Consider the following 21,568-nt stretch of genomic DNA (forward strand, 5'->3'; position numbering starts at 1 on the left):
TAAAATTCTAACCTTTTATCAAAGAATCAAAAAATAGGTTAACTTGGAACCTAAGCTGTTCGAAAGCTAAGTAAAGCACTCTTTCAATAGGATATTTCCAAAATGAACTAACAGACCACTCTGGATAATGTAACTCATAAGTATCACCTTTTGAAGGAAAAACCTTAAAGAATACAATTGACTTTAATAATATCCTTATTAAAAAGTACCAGTAGTACATATAATTCAGACCTAATTTACACTTAGTGTTTGTGTGCTCTTAACAGAATCTGGTATTCCGGAAATTTGAATGTTTCAAAGATGCTATCCTAATTTTTTTAAAGCTTCAAGGCTGCCTACATATCTTGCCCCTCAGTTCAATTCCTTTCTCTCAATTTCACACAGGAAATTCCAGCATCACCTTTCAAAATGCAGTCATGCTAAAGCAGAAATGCTTTTCTAATGGTCTGACAGGCTCACACTTTCTCTGAAAACATAGTTAAAAGTCATAAAATATTTAAGGGAATATAAAGACCTTTTTAGGTAGATTAGAGAAGCAGAAAGGGGCGGGAGGGAGGTGAGGATATAGACCCTCTATTCCATGAAATCATTTCCTCCCTGATTCTGACATATAAGTAGCACCTTGAGTAGAATAAGGTAACAGAGATATAACACTTAAAAGAAAAGAAGGCCTCCATAAAAGTTACTAGCTTTCATTTCTTTTTCACGAGGTAGATAAATTAACTAGATTTCTAGTTGAAGAGGGAAAACAAAAGTCTCACAAGAATCCTCATACAAAAGACTACTTAAATTAGTAAACTCTAGATGCACCATATTCAGTCCTATAATAGTTTAAAAATAAAGAATAGGGGTAGAGGAAAGAAAAAGAGGAGAATCATATAATTCCTTATGCTTTAGATTTTTTGTTTTTAGGGTAAACGCACACTTTAAATGATTCTATGAGGGAGGATATAAGGACTAGCCTATGCATAAGAAAGAAGATCTCTGGGTTCTCTCACTCCTCCAAGTGTTTGTGTATCCTTGGTCATACCATTTAACTGTTTCAAGTCCTTATCCATAAAACGGGTGGATACAATATCTGTTTGACTGCAGGAAGTCAGAGAAAATGACCTCAAGTTCCCTTAACTTTTAAGATTTAAGATGTATACACCAACTTGATGTGGATTTATAAAAGTCAAGATATGATCCTGGTCCCAAGATACTCATGAGGGTCATTTGGCTTTATTTAAAAAAAAAAAAGAACGTTGATCGCTTACAAGCACATGCTTCTAACTGATCATCTTACAAATGCATGCTTCTGAATATGGCAAAGATCTGAAGAGAGATCTTGAAGGGTTTAGAATAGTCACCACCACTCTTGGAAACACTGTAAAAAAAAATCATGTTCTACTAAATAGTAAGTCAGAAGCACCACAGTTTTATATGAAAGTCTGTTTTTACTTTCAGCAATACAACATATTATTTACTAAAGCAAAAGAGTAAATTTACTCACGTTAAAACAAAAAGCAACAAGAAAACTCAATTTATTTCTTCAAGATTAAAGCTCTAAAGGCTATCCCTGATCCTCAACAGTTCCATGGAAGATCCAATTGTGCATCATTTAATAAAGAGCATTCTTCAAAGGTTTATCTGCCACAGATACTCTGAATGAGGATTTTAACACCTCTAAAATAACCACGTACTGATTATCAACCTCCAATCCTTGGGACAGCATTGAAACAAGTCTACCTCTAACATTCTGGATCCCCTAAGTACTAATTGCTGCATTAACAGTGTATTTTGACCCAAGAGAGTAAAATACAAATATTTCCTAGACCTGGTGTACACAAACTGCAAAAGACAAATAATTTTAAAGTAGACTTAACAGTTGAAAAGTGACAAACTCCAAAAGTGAAGTAACACCTATTCCAGTTCTATCATAATGTATATATATGTATCAGTCAGTTTTGAGCATTGAACCACACAAAAACATCCTGGGCAAAGGATGAAATCCAGACATACTACTTTGGATTCCTGGAACAAACTTTAATGGCTCCAGATGGGCCCTATAAATCATTTAACCTTTTACTTTTTCCTACAAGTAAAAATCTCACAGTTTGGTCTGAAAAGAAAGAGCATTTTGAGCAGACTTTTAAAAAAATGACTAATTTTCATGTGACAAAATGTTTACACTACAAAATAATTATGCAATGTTAACTGAAAAAAATGTACCCAATACTATCTAACAACCGTTTCTGAAAAGTCCCTTACCTGCATAATTCATCTGACTAGTCCTAGAATGCCTTTCCGTCCTTTTTTTTTTTTTTGGAAGGCTTTTGGCCTATGGCTCCTCCTCTCTGTGTGTTCAGCTATATTTCTTTTTAAAGGTCCCATGATTTTGTTTTATATGTTTACTGTTACTATAAAAGCTGCTGGGGAGAAAAGTACCTGCCATCTCCTCAAAAACATGAAGAGTGGAGGGCTGAGATCGGCCTGAGGACTTCAAAAGGTTTTGCTTGCCTTTGTTCTGGCTACACTCTCCTATTCTACTACTCTGTCCTGCGAGTTAAATTTCCCCTGTGCTTCTGGCTAAAATGTGGATACCACAGCCAAAAACTCTTGCAAGCATCAATCCCTGACTTGGCGGCTCTTGCTACTAAGTGGCAAGCATCTAATGCCACCCTCACCTGATGCTTGGCCGTCTCCATACCCTCCAGAACTGTCGTCTTGAAGTCCTCCTGCTTGCCCTGTGGAAGGAAAGAGGAGAACTCAGGGACCTTACTCCATAAATTAAGATAATATCTGGACATAAAGGCCTAATAGTTGGCGACTCACAAATTCACCACCAACTAGTAAACCCATATTCAAGAGAGCTCCTTCTTCTCAAATCAGGCCCAGGGAATCACATCATAGTCTTCCAAATTCTGGTCAGAAAATTTCAACTGTACACACTGATTCTTGTTGAAAAGTAGGAGAACAAAGTACATAGTATTTCTAATCACTAAATCCTTCCTGTCAGTCCAGCATGGATTGGGGGAAAAAAGGATTCCAAATGTCTTTTACTACTTGTTGCTATGCTAAGAGTGGTAGGTGTGGCAGGGCTCTAGGGTTTAGACCTGCAGCAATTCAGCATCTGCTCAATCTCTTTATCTTCACCTTTCTATCCGAAAAGAATATACATAAAATAACAAGACTTACAATTTTATTTATGTATTTGTAAGTAGGCTTCATGCCCAGCATGGAGCCCAAAGTGGGGCCTGAACTCATGACCCTGAGATCAAGACCTGAGCTGAGATCAAGAGTTGGACGCTTGACCAACTGAGCCACCCAGGTGTCCCAAGACTTACAGTTTTAACGAAAAATTCTCCCTTTGACTTCAAAGAACTGTAAAGACTCAGCTCCAAAACAAGTTTCATTTACTAAGCATGCTAGACAGTGTTAGATCTGAATATGCCAGGCCTCCTTAGTAAAACTTTCAACTGTACCACAAGACACCCTGCAGTCATATGCCAAGTAATGTAGATAGACACACACAGTGGGGGGGTAGGGGGAGATATGGCAGGGAGGGGGTCTCCTACCTCAAGCTACACAGTAAGCCTAAGAAATTTTCCTCATTGACTAATATATAGAAAACTTCAAGAAAAGTATCACAGCTTGAAAGTTCAATCAAAGTCAGGATAGATGATCTTCCGGACTCTTCCAAAATCTTTCACCAAAACAGATGCTATGATCTTCTTAAGCTTCTGTCTACCTGGTACATTATGGGGAAACTACAGCATGATCTTTGGAAGATATGAAAACACTCTCCAGTGATCTAAAACTGGACAAGCTTCATTAAATAGTTTATTTTAAAAGAATCTCAACAAGAAAGATTATCTACCATTTGAATTAAAAGGGAACAGGAAAGTGAAAATGACATCTCTATCTTCATGTATACCAAAGTGTTTAGATAGAAATGATTCCTGACATTAGAATATGTTGCTAGAAGGTACACGCTCTGCTGTTAAGGTAGAATAGAATCTCATTCTAAAGTTATCTCACTATACTCCTGACAGGCCCTTTAGGTTCTAGAAGGTTATGGTTCTCATACAAGGCACAAGGTATAGGATTTGTTGTTTATAGCCTTTAAAAAAGGGCATATAATTATGAAGAGATGACTCCAGTTACAAAATCCAATCTGCAAACATCTTGAAAATGCAGGCCCTACGTTAAAATTTTTAAAGTCTAAATAAAAAATACTCACTCTTAATTACTTCTAAATTTATTCATAAAAAATCTTTGAGTTTTTTTAAAGAAACTCTTCCAAACAGAACCACACTAGATCAAAAGACTGACTCAAGGAGGCGGGCTCAACACAATAAAATAAATACAGTTTCCAAGAAACATTTAAGCATTAGGAACAATATAGCTCCTCTCTCTCAAATTACGTTCCCAGCTCGGCAAAGAATAAAAGCAACAGTCTCTTGTCACAAAGGCATCTCACCATTTCTAAAAATAAAACAAAAACCACTTTCATGCTAGCCATTAAGTCTGAATTATTTTATCCTTCCCATTTCTATCATTTTCCTTCTTCCCCTGCTACATGTCATACAGAATGCTAAATTATTTTAACCTGCAGGTAGCTCTTGACTGTTTTCTGTCAATGGTATTTAATAGAAACATAGATTTCTTAAGCCTGACTTATGTGCTCAAAAGGTTGACAAGACTGCTCTTTTATAACAAGACAGGGAAGTCTTTTTTGTCTTCTGCTTTTGAAAAAAGGAACAAAATTCATATACTGTTAGTTGATAAAAATATATAGGAGTATTATGAAAAATATTCAATACCCTGGGAAGATTTTTTTTAAAGGGATGTCTCTTAACAGCAGAAAGTCAAAAAAGACACTCCAAAGCATTGCATAAGCAAAGAAATAGAGCAAAACCAAACAGGCGATATAAACATGTAAGAAATCATGAAAAACAAAATAGGTGCTTAAAATTAAGTAAAGGAACAACATATCATTTGACTTGATGAAGGTTCAGAAGAGGAGGTTGCTATTTTCTAATCATAATGCAGTCATGAGTATTTGGAGGGTGCCTACTTCTCCAAAGACAGATGATAACAGCATCATCTTTATTAGTGATATTGTAGACCAATTCTTCCATCATTTTCTTAAAAACCACACACATACAAATATTTGCAGCTAACTTTCCATCCAGGATTGTCTCTGATTAGAACATATAAAATGCCGTATCATTTGCTCTTTGGGTCCTTCTGTCCTAGGACTCTGCTGCGAAAGGACATGGAACAGCAGGCAAGTATAGTTGTTATCTTCCATGAGCTCAAACTCAAAATAGAAAATGAAAATATGCAAAAACAACTTTTTCCTATCACCTTGATTGTGGCACTACTGCGGAGACCTCCTTTTGTTTTCATTCTCAATACACACACACAGACACACAGACACACACACACACACACACACACACACACACACACACACACTCAAGTTTAAAGTAGAGACCCTTAAGACCTGTATTCGTGTATATCTTCTACAAATTGAAGATAAAATCTTTTTGATTTATCCTACATAGCAGCTCTTCGGTTGCCCTCTAATAAACCTTTTACAGACCTGTTAGGTTATTCTTTTTTTTTTTTTAATTTTTTTTTTTTCAACGTTTTTTATTTATTTTTGGGACAGAGAGAGACAGAGCATGAACAGGGGAGGGGCAGAGAGAGAGGGAGACACAGAATCGGAAACAGGCTCCAGGCTCCGAGCCATCAGCCCAGAGCCTGACGCGGGGCTCGAACTCACGGACCTCGAGATCGTGACCTGGCTGAAGTCGGACGCTTAACCGACTGCGCCACCCAGGCGCCCCAAACCTGTTAGGTTATTCTTGAAGAACAGTGAAGCATTGTAGTTATAGTCTCGATTAAGATTCCCAAGAGACCATTCTGCCAATATCTTAAAAGGAAATCTATGATGACTTTCAAGTATTTTTTATCTGACAAGCAAGAAGGGCAGGATCACCGATGTGTTGTTCTCAGGTACATACTGACCAACAGATTCACATTGTGACTATTTAGTTTCTTGTTAATGCTTATTTATTTTTGAGAGACAAAGAATGAGTAGGGGAGGGGCAGAATCCAAAGCAGGCTCCAGGCTCTGAGTGGTTAGCACAGAGCCAGACATGGGGCTCTAACTCACAGAGTGCAAGACCACAACCTGAGCCGAAGTCAGACGCTCAACCCACTGAGCCACCCAGGCACCCTGTGACTATTTAGTTTCTTGAAATCATATTCATGTTGATAACTTTGTACACAATTTGAGAAATTCCTAACTCTTCTGGGAAGCAATAATTTTTAAACAAACAAACAAAAAAACTACAACAATTTATTAAAATTTATTTAATCAAAAATTTACCAAATTTACAGAACAAAGTGACTGCCAAGCTCTTGTTTTCAATCAAACCTGACACATTAGCAGAGGGGGAAAAAATCTTAAAAGTTTAAACCATCTTTAAAGACATAAGTTTCTGCTCTTATTAACACCTCAGTTTATATTTTAATAATCTCACTAATTCAATGTTTACCAAATACCTATCTCAAAACTGCCAAGCACAAACAGAAAGTGGAACAAGTTAAATACTTATTTTCAAAGGGCTTATAATCTACCTGGGGAAAGATAAAAAAATATCCACAAAGAAACTTTTTAAAATTTTATTTTTTAATGTTTATTTATTTTTGAGAGAGAAAGAGAGAGAGACAGACAGGCAGACAGAGTACAAGCAGGGGAGGAGCAGAGAGAGAGACACACACACAGAACCCAAAGCAGACTCCAGGCTCTGAACTGTCAGCGCAGAGCCTGATGCAGGGCTCAAAATCACAAACCATGAGATGATGATCTGAGCCGAAGTCGGACACTTAACTGACTGAGCCACCCAGGCGCCCCAAGAAACTTTTTTTTAAAAAAAGGGAAACAAGAGGCTAATACAGATGAGGAATCAGGGAAGCTTTTCTCAATAAATCCACAGAGGTCTGGATATATTGGGAGGCAGTCAAACCACCAATATGGTCTAGAACACTTATAAAAGCAAGGAGAAAAACACAGACATGGTATAGAATGACACAGTACTTACAGAAGTGGGAGAGCAGGATAGGTAAAAGGGGCCACCCTCAGTGACAAAACCTAAACTTGATCTTAATAATAATGGGGCAACTGTATGACCTGTCACAGAAAAACAGCAAAACAAGTGATACTTTAATTAAACTAATCCGGTCACTTTGTACCAGATGGATTACAGGAAAAAAGGTGACCTACACAAAGGAGATCCAATTGAAAGGCCGATTAAGTTAGATATCAAGTGAAATTCACTTGAATAAAAAGATGACAATGAAAGTGGATAGGGCATAACAATAACAAGTCAAAGAAGCTATGCACAGGAAGTTACATGACTTTACAACAGACTTGATAAAAGGGATAAGGGACTTTCAAGATGGCTCCAAGTTCTTTTAAGTCAGGAGTAGTAATGCAGTGGACCAAATGCAAAATTTAGGAAAAATTTAGGTAAAATTAAACGGAAATATTTTTTACTTAATTACTCAGTCTTTAAAGTAATTAAAGACTAGAACTTTAGGACTAAAACTTTAAAGTCTTAAAAAAATTTTTTTTTAATGTTTATTTTTGAGAGAAAGAGCACGAGGGGGTGAAGGGAGGGACAGAGAGGGGACACTTTAAATATTAAAAAAACATTTTTTAATGTTTTTATTCATTTTTGAGAGAGAGAGAGACAGAGACAGAGACAGAGAGACAAGAGTATGAGTTGGGGAGGAACAGAGACAGAGGGAGACACAGAATCTGAAGCAGGCTCCAGGCTCTGAGCTGTCAGCACAGAGCCCAATGCAGGGCTTGAACTCACAAACAGAAAGATCATGACCTGCGATGAAGTTGGACGCTTAACCAACTGAGCCAACTAGGCGCCCCTAAAAAAAATCTTAAAATAGCATGGGGGTAACAATAGGCTCAGAGAATTTGAAGCAGTTTTAAATATATGACTAATCTCATAAGGAAAGTCACAGTTTCAAAGAGGAATTGGTCAACAAATACAAATGACAAAAAAATTTTTTTTAAATAATTGAAAGGTAGCGAGTTATTGGTGACTATAACCACTTCCTGCTGCCTTCCAGTCCTCTCCATAGTGAAAGATGGCTTTAAAAATAACCTCAAATATACTGCTCTTAATGCATCCCTTTCCTAACTTTTTGACTATGATTGTGGACAGAATAAATAATCTACAGCAGTTCAAAGAAATGCAAAGGCAAGTGAATTGGGTTCCCTGAGATAGATGAAACTGGCCTAAAGGGAAAGCCTCAGGCATTCCTTTGAAGCACATCATAGGCAGTTAACACAGCTAACATTGATCAATACTCTCCAACAAAATTATCCAGAATGAAATCTATGGGTTCCAACTAGAACAGCAATCCTAGTGTCATAGGGTCATTAAGGCCCAGAAGGCAGGAAAAGGGTGCTGCCTAAGGTAGGAACCTGCCTAAAATTTTCTCCCTTTACCACTGGAGGAGCAGTAGCACTGCTGATCTACACCTGAAGACTTTTTAACATTGGAGCAGAAGTGAGAAACCTCAGTACCAGAAATCCTATACAAAATAAAAGCCCTATAAGCTAAAAAGGAAAGCAAAGCTTTTAGAAGCCAAAGGAAAGAATGGACTTTTTCAAATGCTATTTCCCTCCACATTCCATAGTAGAGATTTTCCTCACCTATTTTGTTGTAAAATCTTGGCTTATAGTTCAGTTTTCAAAATGTTCCAAATAAAGTTTACAATTTAGATGCTATGTTATGTTGCTCGACTACCAAGCTTAATGTGAATTTGAGTAGTTAACAACAAAGCTTACTTTTCTAGTTATTCACCTGTTATTGTTGTTTTTTTTTTTTTAAGTTTATGTATGTAAGCAATCTCTACACTCAACGTGGGGCTTAGATTCAGGACTCCAAGATCAAGAGTCACATGCTCTTCTCACCAAGCCAGCCAGGTAGGTATTCCTCACCTATTTCTAAAAAGGCCAATAGTGAATTTTACCCTGGACCTGCTATTAAAAGAACTGTAATAACTTTTCACAACTGATAACCATGAATTAATTTCAACAAGAGAATCCCTTTTTCCTGCTCAAATAAATTTCTCAGAATGCTGGCTATCTTGTATCTTCCCAGACCACAATCAGAGGCTCTTCCCAACCTCAGTATGATTTGAGTGTACACTCTGCTACAGGGAGATTTGACTTCTTAGGCATTAATTAATCATGTGTGTTCTTCTATCTTCACATCAGAAGATGCCAAAAAAAAAAAAAAAGGAAAAAAACACAACCCTATCTTCAAATGTTTGAGGCTACCGTAATTAGCAAATACTGCAAAATGTTAACATTTGTTAACCCTATTCCTAGTTCAAGTCTGTGTTTAATAGATACAAGATGTTTGTACACAAAAGTGGAATTTATATTTTCTCCTTTGATCTCTCGTATCAAGTCCCATTTTGCAGATGAGAAAATCCTCATAGACAAAGTATCTGTTCTATTATATCATGAGCAGACCAAAAAAGGATGGTAGCAAAAAGAAAGGAAATTATAAAATTAAAGTTGCTCAGCTAAACAAATTACTAATTTGTTTTAATTAAAAAAAAAACAAAAAACAAAAAAAAACCTGATCAATCAGTGAAATGAAATCATTAAAAGCAGCTCAATCTGTCAAAGACTGAACCTAAAACTGGTGGCATTTGATTCAGTGGTTTTGGCCAAAAGCAGTTAACAGTTAAGAATCAAGGATCTCAGGGGAGCCTGGGTGGCTCAGTCGGTTAAGCGTCTGACTTCAACTCAGGTCACGATCTCGCGGTCCGTGAGTTCGAGCCCCGCGTCGGGCTCTGGGCTGATGGCTCAGAGCCTGGAGCCTGCTTCCGATTCTGTGTCTCCCTCTCTCTCTGCCCCTCCCCCGTTCATGCTCTGTCTCTCTCTGTCTCAAAGATAAATAAACGTTAAAAAAAAAAAAAAATTAAAAAAAAAAAAGAATCAAGGATCTCAACTGCTTCATAAAAGCCTAATTCCTTCACATTTCATGTAAAACTTCCAAAATCCAATTTGGGGAAAAACATTTAAAAACAACTTCTGGGTTCTCACCGTACTTTGAATACACTTTTATCGTATTGTTTCTTCATTGTAGCCAGTTATTAAATTTGTAACCCTAAAGAGGACTATGAATTCTTTGCAGAAAGACCTAGTCTTCAGCGCTGCACCCTCAGAACCCAGCACCATGCCAGGAACAAAGCACTGTAGTTTTACAATTAATGGTTGTATAATAAAGTCAATGAGGAACTGCCAAGATTGGGGCAATCTTACTTTGCGTAGAAAATGTCTCCACTTTTTTTTTCTTTTCTTTTCTTTAAATTTCCTGTCCAGGGGCGCCTGGGTGGCTCAGTTGATTGAGAGTCCGAGTCTTAATTTCAGTTCAGGTCATGATCTCAGTTTGTGAGATCGAGCCCCATGTCAGTGCAGAACCTGCTTGGGATTCTTTTTCTCTCCCTCTGCCCCTCTCCCCAGCTTGCACTCTCTCTCAAATTAAAAAAATAAATAAAAATAAAGAGTAAGGGAGCCATCTGTCTTCTTTAAGGAAAAAAAAAAAAAAAAAAATTCCCTTCCAGGGCATTGGGCTTAGCTGGTGGAGCAGGTGACTCTCGATTTTGAGGTTGTGAGTTCAATTCAAGACCGGTGTAGAGATTGCTTAAAAATAAAATCTTCAAAAAAAAAAAAAAAAAAATTTCACTTCCACACTATTTTTAAAAATAATTCTTCCAGTAAGCCAAAAATTTAGGAAGACTTACTTTCGTCCCACTCTTTTTCCAAGTTCCTCCAAATTTTTATACTAAAATTTAATATTTCAGACTCATTTTACCTTCTGTTACAGATTTATGTACACATTTGTATCTCTACTAGGCTATAAATCATCTGAGAGTGGGGACCATGTATTGCATAGTAATATATATAGCTTGGTCCAAATGTTATCTCTCAAAATATAAAAATTTTGAATTAATCTGTGACTTTTTTCTCAGTCCTCCAGTAAATTATTCTGAAGCACAGTTCCAAATCAGAACACTGAAATGATGCCATACAAAAAAAAATGATGCTATACAAAAAAATGATGCTATACAAAAATCCTAGGTCTGCTTTCTAAGTGTATGCATCATATTTCATATAAGGAGAACTAAAATGATTTCAGGCACTTATTTGACACTAGCAGGCCAAAATGGCAACATAAACAATCCTGTTAGGAATGAATTTCCCAACAACTTCTAGTAGATCTAAAAAAGAGGGTCTCCTGCTGGGTATGGGGTTGTAACAGAATTCTATAATTCTCCCTGTGGAGGTAATCCGAGTCCATTTTCAGGAAACCTGCAAGTTACACCTGCTCTCTGATTGCACCTGAAGGTACAGCAAGAGAAATCAGAGAGAAAAGCCTGGGATAAGCCACTTGAAAATAATTATGGCATGCTAAAATTATTCACCAAACTCTGACCGTAACTAGCCATGCCGCCAAACCCAGGACTTGACTGAATACCTCAGTATGACTGCCTCACAGCACCTAAGAACAAAGAACTATGAAAATATAAGGACTGTTACATAAGTATTAGGCCACCGTTTATTTTTTTTTCCTCTAAAAAAAATTTTTTTTTAACATTTATTCATTTTTGGAGACAGAGAGAGACAGAGGGTGAGCGGGGGACGGGCAGAGAGAGAGAGAGAGAGAGAGAGAGGGAGGGAGGGAGACACAGAATCCCAAGCAGGCTCCAGGCTCCGAGCAGTCAGCACAGAGCCCGACGTGGGGCTCGAAACCACAAGCCACGAGATCACGACCTGAGACGAAGTTGGACACCCAACCGACTGAGCCACCAGACGCCCTTTTTTTTTCTTTTAAAGTAAGGAAATCCATCTTCAGCTCTTCTCTGGTCAAATTCTATTATTATACTAAGTTGTAAAGGACAGTTCAAAAGATTCTACCTTTTAGATTTTTTGCTATACTGAGTAAGCAATTCATAAAATATTTGGTCATCAATCTTTTGTCATAAATATTTTCATTTTAATAGTATTTGTGATCAAACTTCACTGGATTTTAAACTTTTCTACCCATACACATATTCTATATATTTTATATAATTTAGTATTTTTACTAATTTATGTTGCATCTCCTTTCATGTGATTTTGTGAAATATTCTTTCAATCGACAGGACTATTACATGAAAAGGGCCCCAAAATTATTAAAACCACAAAATTTTTTTGTCATACCAATCTTTCACATCAATGATTTCTGTACGTTAAACAGCCTACCTCTCTTTCAAACACACACCACACACACACCCCCAAAATTACCATGTAAGACAGAAGAGAGGGCAGGTACTTTCTTTTATTTACATTGTTGTAAGAGTTATTATGTGTTCTTAAAAGAATATAAACAAGGAGATAAAGTGATTCTTCCTACAGTCATTCAATAAAATAGATTATAATACAGAGCTGTCATCAATCAGCTAACCATATCTAATAACTATATCTAACAAAATGAACCAATAATTTGACGTAAGCCTTTGAGCTTCATTACAGTATCAGCATACCACTGAGGCTGGAAAACTGGTACACAGACATATGCATGTGCTTTACATATATGTATTTAAAAAAAAAAATTTTTTTTTAACATTTATTCATTTTTTGATAGAGCATGAGTGGGGGAGGGGCAGAGAGAGAGGGAGACACAGAATCCGAATCGAGCTCCAGGCTCTGAACTGACAGCACAGAGCCTGACGCGGGGCTCGAACTCATGGACCGTGAGATCATGACCTGAGCTGAAGTCGTTTAACCGACTGAGCCACCCAGGCTCCCCCACATATATGTATTTTTAAACATACTTCTGATATCTCTGTTGAGAAATTCATTAACTTAACATCTTGAGAAAGGCATTTTAATAGCGATTTCAAATTTCATTTTATTGTTTTAAAGCAAGCTTCCATGAAAGTGTTAAGCTTTATACAACTAAGCTATTTCTAACCCAAAATGAAATATATCTTCCCAAACCAGAGTTCCTAAACAGCTATCCAACACAAAATTTAAATTCAGAAACTACTAGTAAGATTTTTCTGAAAATTTTCAACTGATGAAAGGCAGTGGAGAAAAAAATCGTGTTTTTGCATTAAAATTAAAAAGCTAAGTGCTAACAAATTAGTTAATATAGTAAAACGTCTTTGAGGAATAATCAAATATACACAGGGTAACAACTGAGCCAAGAAAGGAAAAAAAAAAAAAATTCACTAACAGAAGGCCACTTTAACAGTGGTATCGAAACCAGTAAAGACCAACCGAGATTTTTACTCTATTTTATAGATGTTCCCATATTATTTGACATTACTAATAACCACACGATTCCAAGGACATTTTCAGGTTCAGTTGGCATGACTTTAAAAAACACCTTTATCTTGATAGATGAGGTACTAGGAAACCAAATAAATCCATCATTTGTTAAAACAAATACATTCAGAAGTGTATAAATGTAAAAATACACAGAAACATTTAGGAAAACTTTAATTTTAAATATAAGCAGCAATACTTAGCATGAAAAATACATTATTTACTCATGTGACTACCGTAGGACTATAGGCCACATTCAGTTATCATCAAAAGCAAACAAATATAAAAATAATTTTTAAGCCACAACATAGAACTTCCCAATTATGTAAATCCAAACAAACAACAAAACCAACATCGTTTCCATAAAAGTTCAACTTTGATATTGAGATTTTTCCATTGACCAAAATTCACTAAACTCGATTATCAAAACAACCAAAATCATCTCTCCCAGCCAGTCTCTTTACCTCTTTAGTTCACTCTAATAGAGCACATCAGATTGATTTTTCCAAAAAATGTATTTTGTACAACGCCTCTCACTCAAAATACAAAATATCTCAGTGCTACCCTGACCAGATCCTCTCAGTGTTTAAAGGACGAGTTCAAATTTCTCAGCCTTGTAATGAAGGCTCCAACCTTCCCTTCTGGCCTCCTCTCAGAATTCTCCTAAAGGAATCTTCTCCAGTAATATTATCTGACCCAATGGATTTTGCAAAACCTTGTGCTAACAAAATATTTTATTCTCAACATCATGGAAAGCAAAGCAAAATTTTCTAAACAAACTTAAAAGCTGGTAAAAATGAAACGTATTCAAACCTTACTTACATATTTAAAGAGAGTAAATTAATTTCTCATCTAAAATGACTGAGGTGAAGAAAAGATTTGGTAAAAAACAAGACCCACATCTTCTCTCAAAAGACCTTAAGATACCCATATGACAATGGTTCTGTTCAATTTTTGAATGAAAACTTAAGTGAAAGAGCTAGTTCTGATAAGACAGGAGATCTGGAGTCCCTAGACAGTTTCTAAATACTTGAATTCACCTGATAGTATTTTATGATTCACTATTAGGGCCCCATTTAATTCTAAATTACACAGGCCAGTAAGTTGCCACTACTTTACTGGGGAAAGTACTTCCCTAATTCACCCCAGAAATTTTTTTAAATTTCAAGTTGTTTTAAAGGAAAAATAATTTTATTTTCAGAATCACAAATAATATATTGCAAGTTTTGGCTATTATCAACACATCTCTAAGCACTGAAGATATTCTAAACTTAAGAAACTTTAACTTTCCCCCCAAATACTAAGATAACTTATTTAAACTAAACAACTGGATAAAAATTTAGCCAGAACATAATATCATAAACACAGTTCCCCAAATCCTACATCACTTTAATAAGATATTTCCTTCTTGGGCAACAATGCCTGACATTTATGGAAAAACAAATTAAAAAAACAAAATAAAACACCTCTTTCATGAAAAAGAAAACACCAATACCAGGTTTAAAATGTTCAGAGTATATACTAACTTGGTACCTGCTTAGGTCAGTTGTTTACTGGAGACACTGACAATCACACAAAAAAAGAGGGTGAGGCAGCATCTAAAATACATCTACTGAAGAATACTTAGAGCCTTCGAACCAAGAAATCAGTAGTCTCTTGACCTATGACAGATATCAAAAGACTTTTCCCCAGTACCTCACCAGAAAGTCTACAGCAAAGGTAGAAGAAAAGAAAGGCAAGAACCAAAGAACACAGAAGAAAAAGGAGTAGAGAATCAAGGGAGGAGTTGGAGGCAACGACACGAAGAAAGGAAGAGAGCTAAATGTAAAAGACTAGAAAGAAAAAAAATACCAACAAAAAGAGAGGAGGTGTTCTGAGGTACAGGGAAGGCTGCATTTGCCTCAGGGACACTAGTTCCAGAGTTAATATACCACTCCCAATAGGTGCCCAAGAGGTCATTTTAAGAAAGTCTTAGGAAAGCCATTCTTAGAAAAACCCTGATTCCTAAGATAAATTGAACCCAGAATTTAATCATCTTGTTCTCAATGTTCTCAAACTGTGTTTTTATCATAATTGCTATAAAATTACAAGCTTTAATTTTTGAGAGTTTTGGCCAGAATCTGTTTGATAAATTCTAAATCTAAATTAATTTAACAACTGACTTGTAATTTTCTCAAGGATACATCAGTAATAACCCTATTTTTTTTTTTTTTTTAATTTTTTTTTCAACGTTTTTTATTTATTTTTGGGACAGAGAGAGACAGAGCATGAACAGGGGAGGGGCAGAGAGAGAGGGAGACAGAATCGGAAACAGGCTCCAGGCTCCGAGCCATCAGCCCAGAGCCTGACGCGGGGCTCGAACTCACGGACCGCGAGATCGTGACCTGGCTGAAGTCGGACGCTTAACCGACTGCGCCACCCAGGCGCCCCAACCCTATTATTTTAAATAACATGTGGTGATTTATATAACATTACAGAGGAGGGGAAAAAAAAACTAAAACAAAAGATAAAACTTCTCAAATTAAGTATGTCTATATCTGGGTACCTATGAAAGTCACGCAAGATATAGCAGATGGGATCTGAAACAAACATTCTATTTTTAAAAGATACAGGACTACAAGAATTGAAGAGGTAAATGGGCCTGGAGCTACAGAAATATAAAATGTATTTTAAGAAGAACTTAGTAAAAATTCAAAGTCAAGAAGAATTAATGCAATGCCATTAAGGACAGAAGATACAAAAAATTAAGTCTCTACTTTTGTTTGCTTTATCCAAACCAGAAGGGTATCCCTACTTGCTCTGGGTATCGTCAGTAGGATTCAATCTGAGGGGATGTTAGTGAGAATTCCTTAAAGATGTTTGAAGTTCTGAAACCAATACTATAGTCTCCAATAATCTTTCCACTGTCATAGGAAGACTGTGTGAGTTTAGAATCTCTTCATAGCCTTTTCTTCTACCATTCCTTTGACTGGAGGGCTCAATACTAAACAGTAACAGGCACTTAGGCCTTTTCTTTTTGACCTCATAATATATTTTTACATTTGTTCACTAGGATATTCTCAAAACTGATCCCCACTCTGAGGGTTTAATCAGAAAGTATCTAACCATGTGATACATATGTGATTTAACCAGAGTAATTTCTGAACCCTTCTATCTACAAACTCTAAATCAGAGATAAATCTGAGGGGTTTGGTTCTTTGGATTTGGTTTTCTGTATGTTTTCTCTAATTGTTTATTTCTCCAACTTTCCGCGTGCCTTATACTGCCACTATCCTTCCATCCCCATCTTTTACTTTCCTTCTATATATGTACACACACACACAAAGAATATCAGTATTAACTACATATGTATGTATGCATGTATGCGTGCGTGCATATATATTTACACATACATACACGCACTACTGACACACATGGCCAATATCAGAATATAAACCAAAGATAAAGACATAAATAACACTGTAGAATAGGATTTAACTCATTTACTCTTATTTTCAGGATAAAACAAAACTGGTTGGTTACTATTACTCACCAGATGGTTCTTCAGGCTCGCTTTCATTTTCTTCCTCAGGTGGGGCTTGAGGAGGTGGTGGGGGAAGCTTCTTTTCCTTCTCTGCTTTAGCATTTCTCTCTTCTTCTGAATAATATTCATCTTCTGAGAGGTTGGCCAAGCTTTCATCCATCTCTCTGTACTCTACCTATGTGGAGATTATACCAGGGAAAGCTAAATACAGTGAACATCTAAAACCAGGGACTTAATGTGGAACCATCAGTGAATGTGAATGGCTTTTTAACTTCAAATTTTAAGGGAAATAAGTAAATAACAAGGAACAAGCTAGACCATAATAGGTAGTTATTAAAAACAAAATCTCAGGGCACCTGGCTGGCTCAGTTGGAAGAGCATGGGACTCTTGATCTCAGGGTCATGAGTTCAAGCCCCACACTAGGTGCAGAGATTACTTAAATAAATAAAACAAAATAAAACCCTAAAATATCTCATGAAACAATCTCATGTCGGTTCACATTTACCCCAACCTATCAATTTTACATCATAGTACTGACATTTAGAGCAGTGGATCTGAGGCTTTTTACAACTCCTAAAACCTTTTAAAATGTGTGTGTGTGAGTGTGTTTGTAGGCATATCTATACATATGTATGTATACATCATAATCACACTAGAAGTTTCAACAAAAGACTAAAATAACCCTGAGATAAAAATATAATCAACTAGAATAACAAGTCTGTCAAATGTCAAGCCTGTACTTCTATTCCATGGCAAAACAGCAAAATTCCAGAAACCAAATGGGGAAAAATGGCAGGTAATAAAAACCACAAATGGCAACAGTCAAATTGAAACTATGAAAAGGTACATTTGCTTAAAAAATAACCAATGACTTGATCTCACAGTTCATGTGATCAAGCTCCGCCTCAGGCTCCGCGCTGACACCATGGAGCCTGCTTGGGATTCTCTCCCTCCCTCTCTCTGCCCCTCCCCCACTCCCTCAAAATAAATAAACATTAAAAAATAATAACTGTTGACCTAAGAGAGTTGAACAATGAGAGCAAAGAAACCTTAATATAACAAATTAAGAAGTGAAACGGAAATGGAGACCACAGGTCATACTACTAATTCATATTCTAAGTGTAAAGGAGAGAACCAGGTAGTAAGTAGAAAGAGGAAGCCTTATCAGGGGTAAAGCCATTAGGATAGGGAAGATTATAATGGACCTGTTTACCAAAATGTAAACGGTATTACAAATAGTCACCAACCTTAGAACACCGGCAAAATGTCACTGTGACTCCCACCCTTAAAAAACATTCCAGAAAGCCACAGAAACAACAGCTCTCTATTCAGATTCAATTAAAAGATAAAATGAATAAAATAAAAATTTATTAGCTATGGAGACAGAGCAAAGACAGTATGGTCTCCACAAATAATGTACCTAACTTATTAGATTTCTGAAATTAATAGTCCTGGGGATTACAGCAAATGTAATCTATTTTAACTTTTGAAATATCTTTGAAATAGTTCCATATGGCTGGCTGCTTTTATATCTGTCTTTTTCTTTTTTTTAAATGACATGACCACAGGTGGGCAGGGGAGTGGGTGGCTAGGCTAGGGAAGGTAAGAGGGATTGTGTCAGAAAATGGAAACAAAAATTAAGGATAAATTGAACAGTTCTGACCCATGCTCTAAGATTCTTATTTAAACACACAAATAATAGTATTCATCTATCAAATATGGAACACTGAGTACATGATCACAATGGAGAAAACAATTATAAATGAGAGTCTTCCTGCCCTTAATAAGCTGAAATTCCAGTTGCAAATTAATGGTTCTTACCAGGCAAATCATCTCACAGAAAGATTTTACAATAAAACCTCCAGAAGTCTAGACACGAAACTTCATTCTACTTGACTGAGATAAACTGTAGGAGCAAACCTCAGGACAATGGGCAAAAAAGCAGCATGGGAAAAGTTTCAAAGAGGGAGAGGGGTCAGAAAATGTAATATATGTTTAAAGTATGCAGTATCCTTTCTTCTTTCAGCTTTCAATAGTGCTTGACCCCTCCCTACCCCCAAAGATTCAGCTCTTTAATCCTCTGCTCATCAATCTCATCCATTTAATCAATAATCACTTAATAAGCGCCTACCATGGAACTGGGCAATGTGCAAATTCTGAAACAATAATGTGAGATCCTTTCTACTGCAGTAGTTTAGCTCTTTCCAAAGGATGTTCCACAAGACACTATACTATTTGAAGGAAAAGGAATCCATGATCAAGTTTGGGAAGTACTGCATTCTTTACAGGCCCCTCTAGGAGAACCACAATGCACATTAAAGTTACCGAGAAGTTTTGCAGCAAAAACAATCTTTTTAACATTGTTTAATCCAACGTTTTGATGAAGTAGTAGCTACTAAGAAGGAATACAGAGTTCTTAGTTTTTGGGGGGTTGGGGGGGGAAGATTAGAAAAATATCTAGAAGTAGGAGCAAAAATATCTAAAGGTAGTATTTAAAAACAATAATATCAAGAAAAAACCATCTGTGTTCCACAGAACCCTAAAATTCTTCAGGATTTCATTTAAATACACACTTATATGTGTTAGTACTTTGGAGACCAACAACACATGAACTTGTACTGCTTAGGTAAATTTTGGGTAGACCTAAGAATGACATTTCTTCTGCAATCTGTTCAACCAAGGCAGCATCCTGAAATGGCTAGGCAAGCTAAAAAACAACCTTTTGTACTACTTATCAAGCACTGGGTCTTCACAATGCTTCATAAACAAAGTACAGAAATAAAATTGGGTTCTGAGACTTAAATAAGACTACAACTATTAAGTTTAACCTCCATTCTCAAATTTGGCTCTATTAAAAAAAAAAAAGCCTCATTTTCTGAAACCCTGACAACTAAAATAAAGGTTATAAATTTAAACTGAATATAAGACAGGCAAATAGTACTTTATTTTGAAATTTTGCATATAAAGTTTTATTTTGTAAAAAAGAGGGGCACCTGGCTGGTTCAGTCGGAGGAGCGTGTAACTCTTGGATCTTGGGGGTCGTGAGTTCAGAGTCCCATAATGGGTGTAGAGATTACTTACAAAAAAAAAGTTTCTCTAGTGGGCGGTGCCTGGGTGGCTCGGTAGGTTGAGCAATGGACTCTTGATTTTGGCTCAGGTCACGATCTTGGGGTTGGTGAATTCGAGCCCTGCAATGGACTCTGCACTGGCAGGCAGAGTCTGCTTTGGGATTCTCTCTCTCTGACTCTCCCCACTTGCTTTCTTTTCTCTCTACACACTCTCTCTCCCTTTCTCAAGATAAATAAGCTTAAAAAAAAGTTCTCAACTTAATAAAAAAGTGAAAGAATCATACAAATTCTCAAAAATAAAAAAATAAAAACTATTCCCCTGAGCAAAGGAACAGATACTTTGAACACAAAGGAGTGGGAACCTCTCATCCTTAAGTAAAATCCTCAAAGACTTTGGAACTTCTACAACCACTTACAAACAAGGACATAAAGATATCCAATAGACAGATATAAGTCAGTAGGGTAATTATTCTCACCTTTACACAGACAACTCTCAAATTTACATCTCTAGTCTCTCCCTCACCCTTACTACAATGATTCATCCACTTCCCAATCACCTTAAAGCCCCAGTCTTTTTGTTTGAATCTTTAGTCCTTTTAATTCAGTAGGGCACAACTGCCAGACTGATTTTCCAAATCCATACATGTTATTTTCAGATAGTTTAAAAGATGAACGCCAACTTTTTCAAACCAGGTATAAACTTTCTGGCTCTAACTATGCAAACTTACACCTTTAGCCATTTTCTAATACACTAATGAAAAATTCCTCAATGTTCTACTGATCCCTAAATTTCCTAAAAGCTTTTTCTGTTAATCCAATGCTTAAAATTCAAGGCGCCCCTCCTCCACAAATTATTTCCTAACTATTCCAAACTTACAAATATATTTTTTCCATTCTCTGAACTGTCCTAGCACTTAAGGTCTGCATTTCATAGTCTAGTGTAGTGCTGTCTGATACAATTTTCTATGATAATGGCAACGTTTTGCATCTGCACTTCCACCATGGCAGCACTAGCCAGCCACACGTGGCTATTGAGCACTTACCATGTGGTAATTTAAGTTTAAATCAAAAGTAAAAACTCAGTTTCATCAGTTGTACCAGTCACATGGGCTAGTGGCTACCATACTGAACACACAGATCTAGTGTTTGTCTATAACCTGAACATGACTCTACAACCCAAACGTTACTGATCCCTCTGGCTCCTATCTTGCTCCTAGAAAAACCTCATTTCCAATTCATTTGCCCGTTGTCCCCAACATTCAGTTTTCCACTCTGGACTCCCTGCTGCTTCTCAAACCTTGTCGCATAATATGCCAAGCGTTTTTCACTTCCTTTCTCCACTGGTAATACTTAATTACTGGGCACCTTACTATAAGCCAGACACTGTATTTTGTTTACATTGTATCTAAACCTAAAAGCCTTACAAGGTAGAGTTTATCTTCCTAAGGAAAATGAATCATAGCAAGAAAAATCAATTCCAAAAAGTCTGTCCTTTTCAGAATACTTTTCTAAATTCTGCACCTTTTCAAGGCCAGCTGAATGCTGAAGTGTCCCTAAAGTCCCAG

General features: G+C 36.6%; 1 protein-coding gene across 2 annotated transcripts in view; it reads right to left on the reverse strand.

Annotated features, from left to right (window-relative positions):
• KDM1A (lysine demethylase 1A) overlaps window positions 1–21,568 on the reverse strand; it is a 64,443-nt gene that overhangs the window by 38,756 nt on the left and 4,119 nt on the right. The window contains exons 2-3 of one of the 2 annotated variants that reach the window (XM_053898823.1): window positions 16,944–17,109; window positions 2,667–2,726 (exon numbers count right to left, since the gene is read on the reverse strand). In XM_053898823.1, coding sequence (XP_053754798.1) covers window positions 2,667–2,726; window positions 16,944–17,109 — 226 coding nt within the window. The remainder of the gene's footprint in view (window positions 1–2,666; window positions 2,727–16,943; window positions 17,110–21,568) is intronic. The other variant, XM_053898824.1, reaches the window with a different exon arrangement.

This window comes from Panthera pardus, unplaced genomic scaffold (assembly GCF_024362965.1).
Source record: "Panthera pardus isolate Hobbes unplaced genomic scaffold, ASM2436296v1 HiC_scaffold_11, whole genome shotgun sequence".
NCBI classification, from domain to species: Eukaryota; Metazoa; Chordata; class Mammalia; order Carnivora; family Felidae; genus Panthera; species Panthera pardus.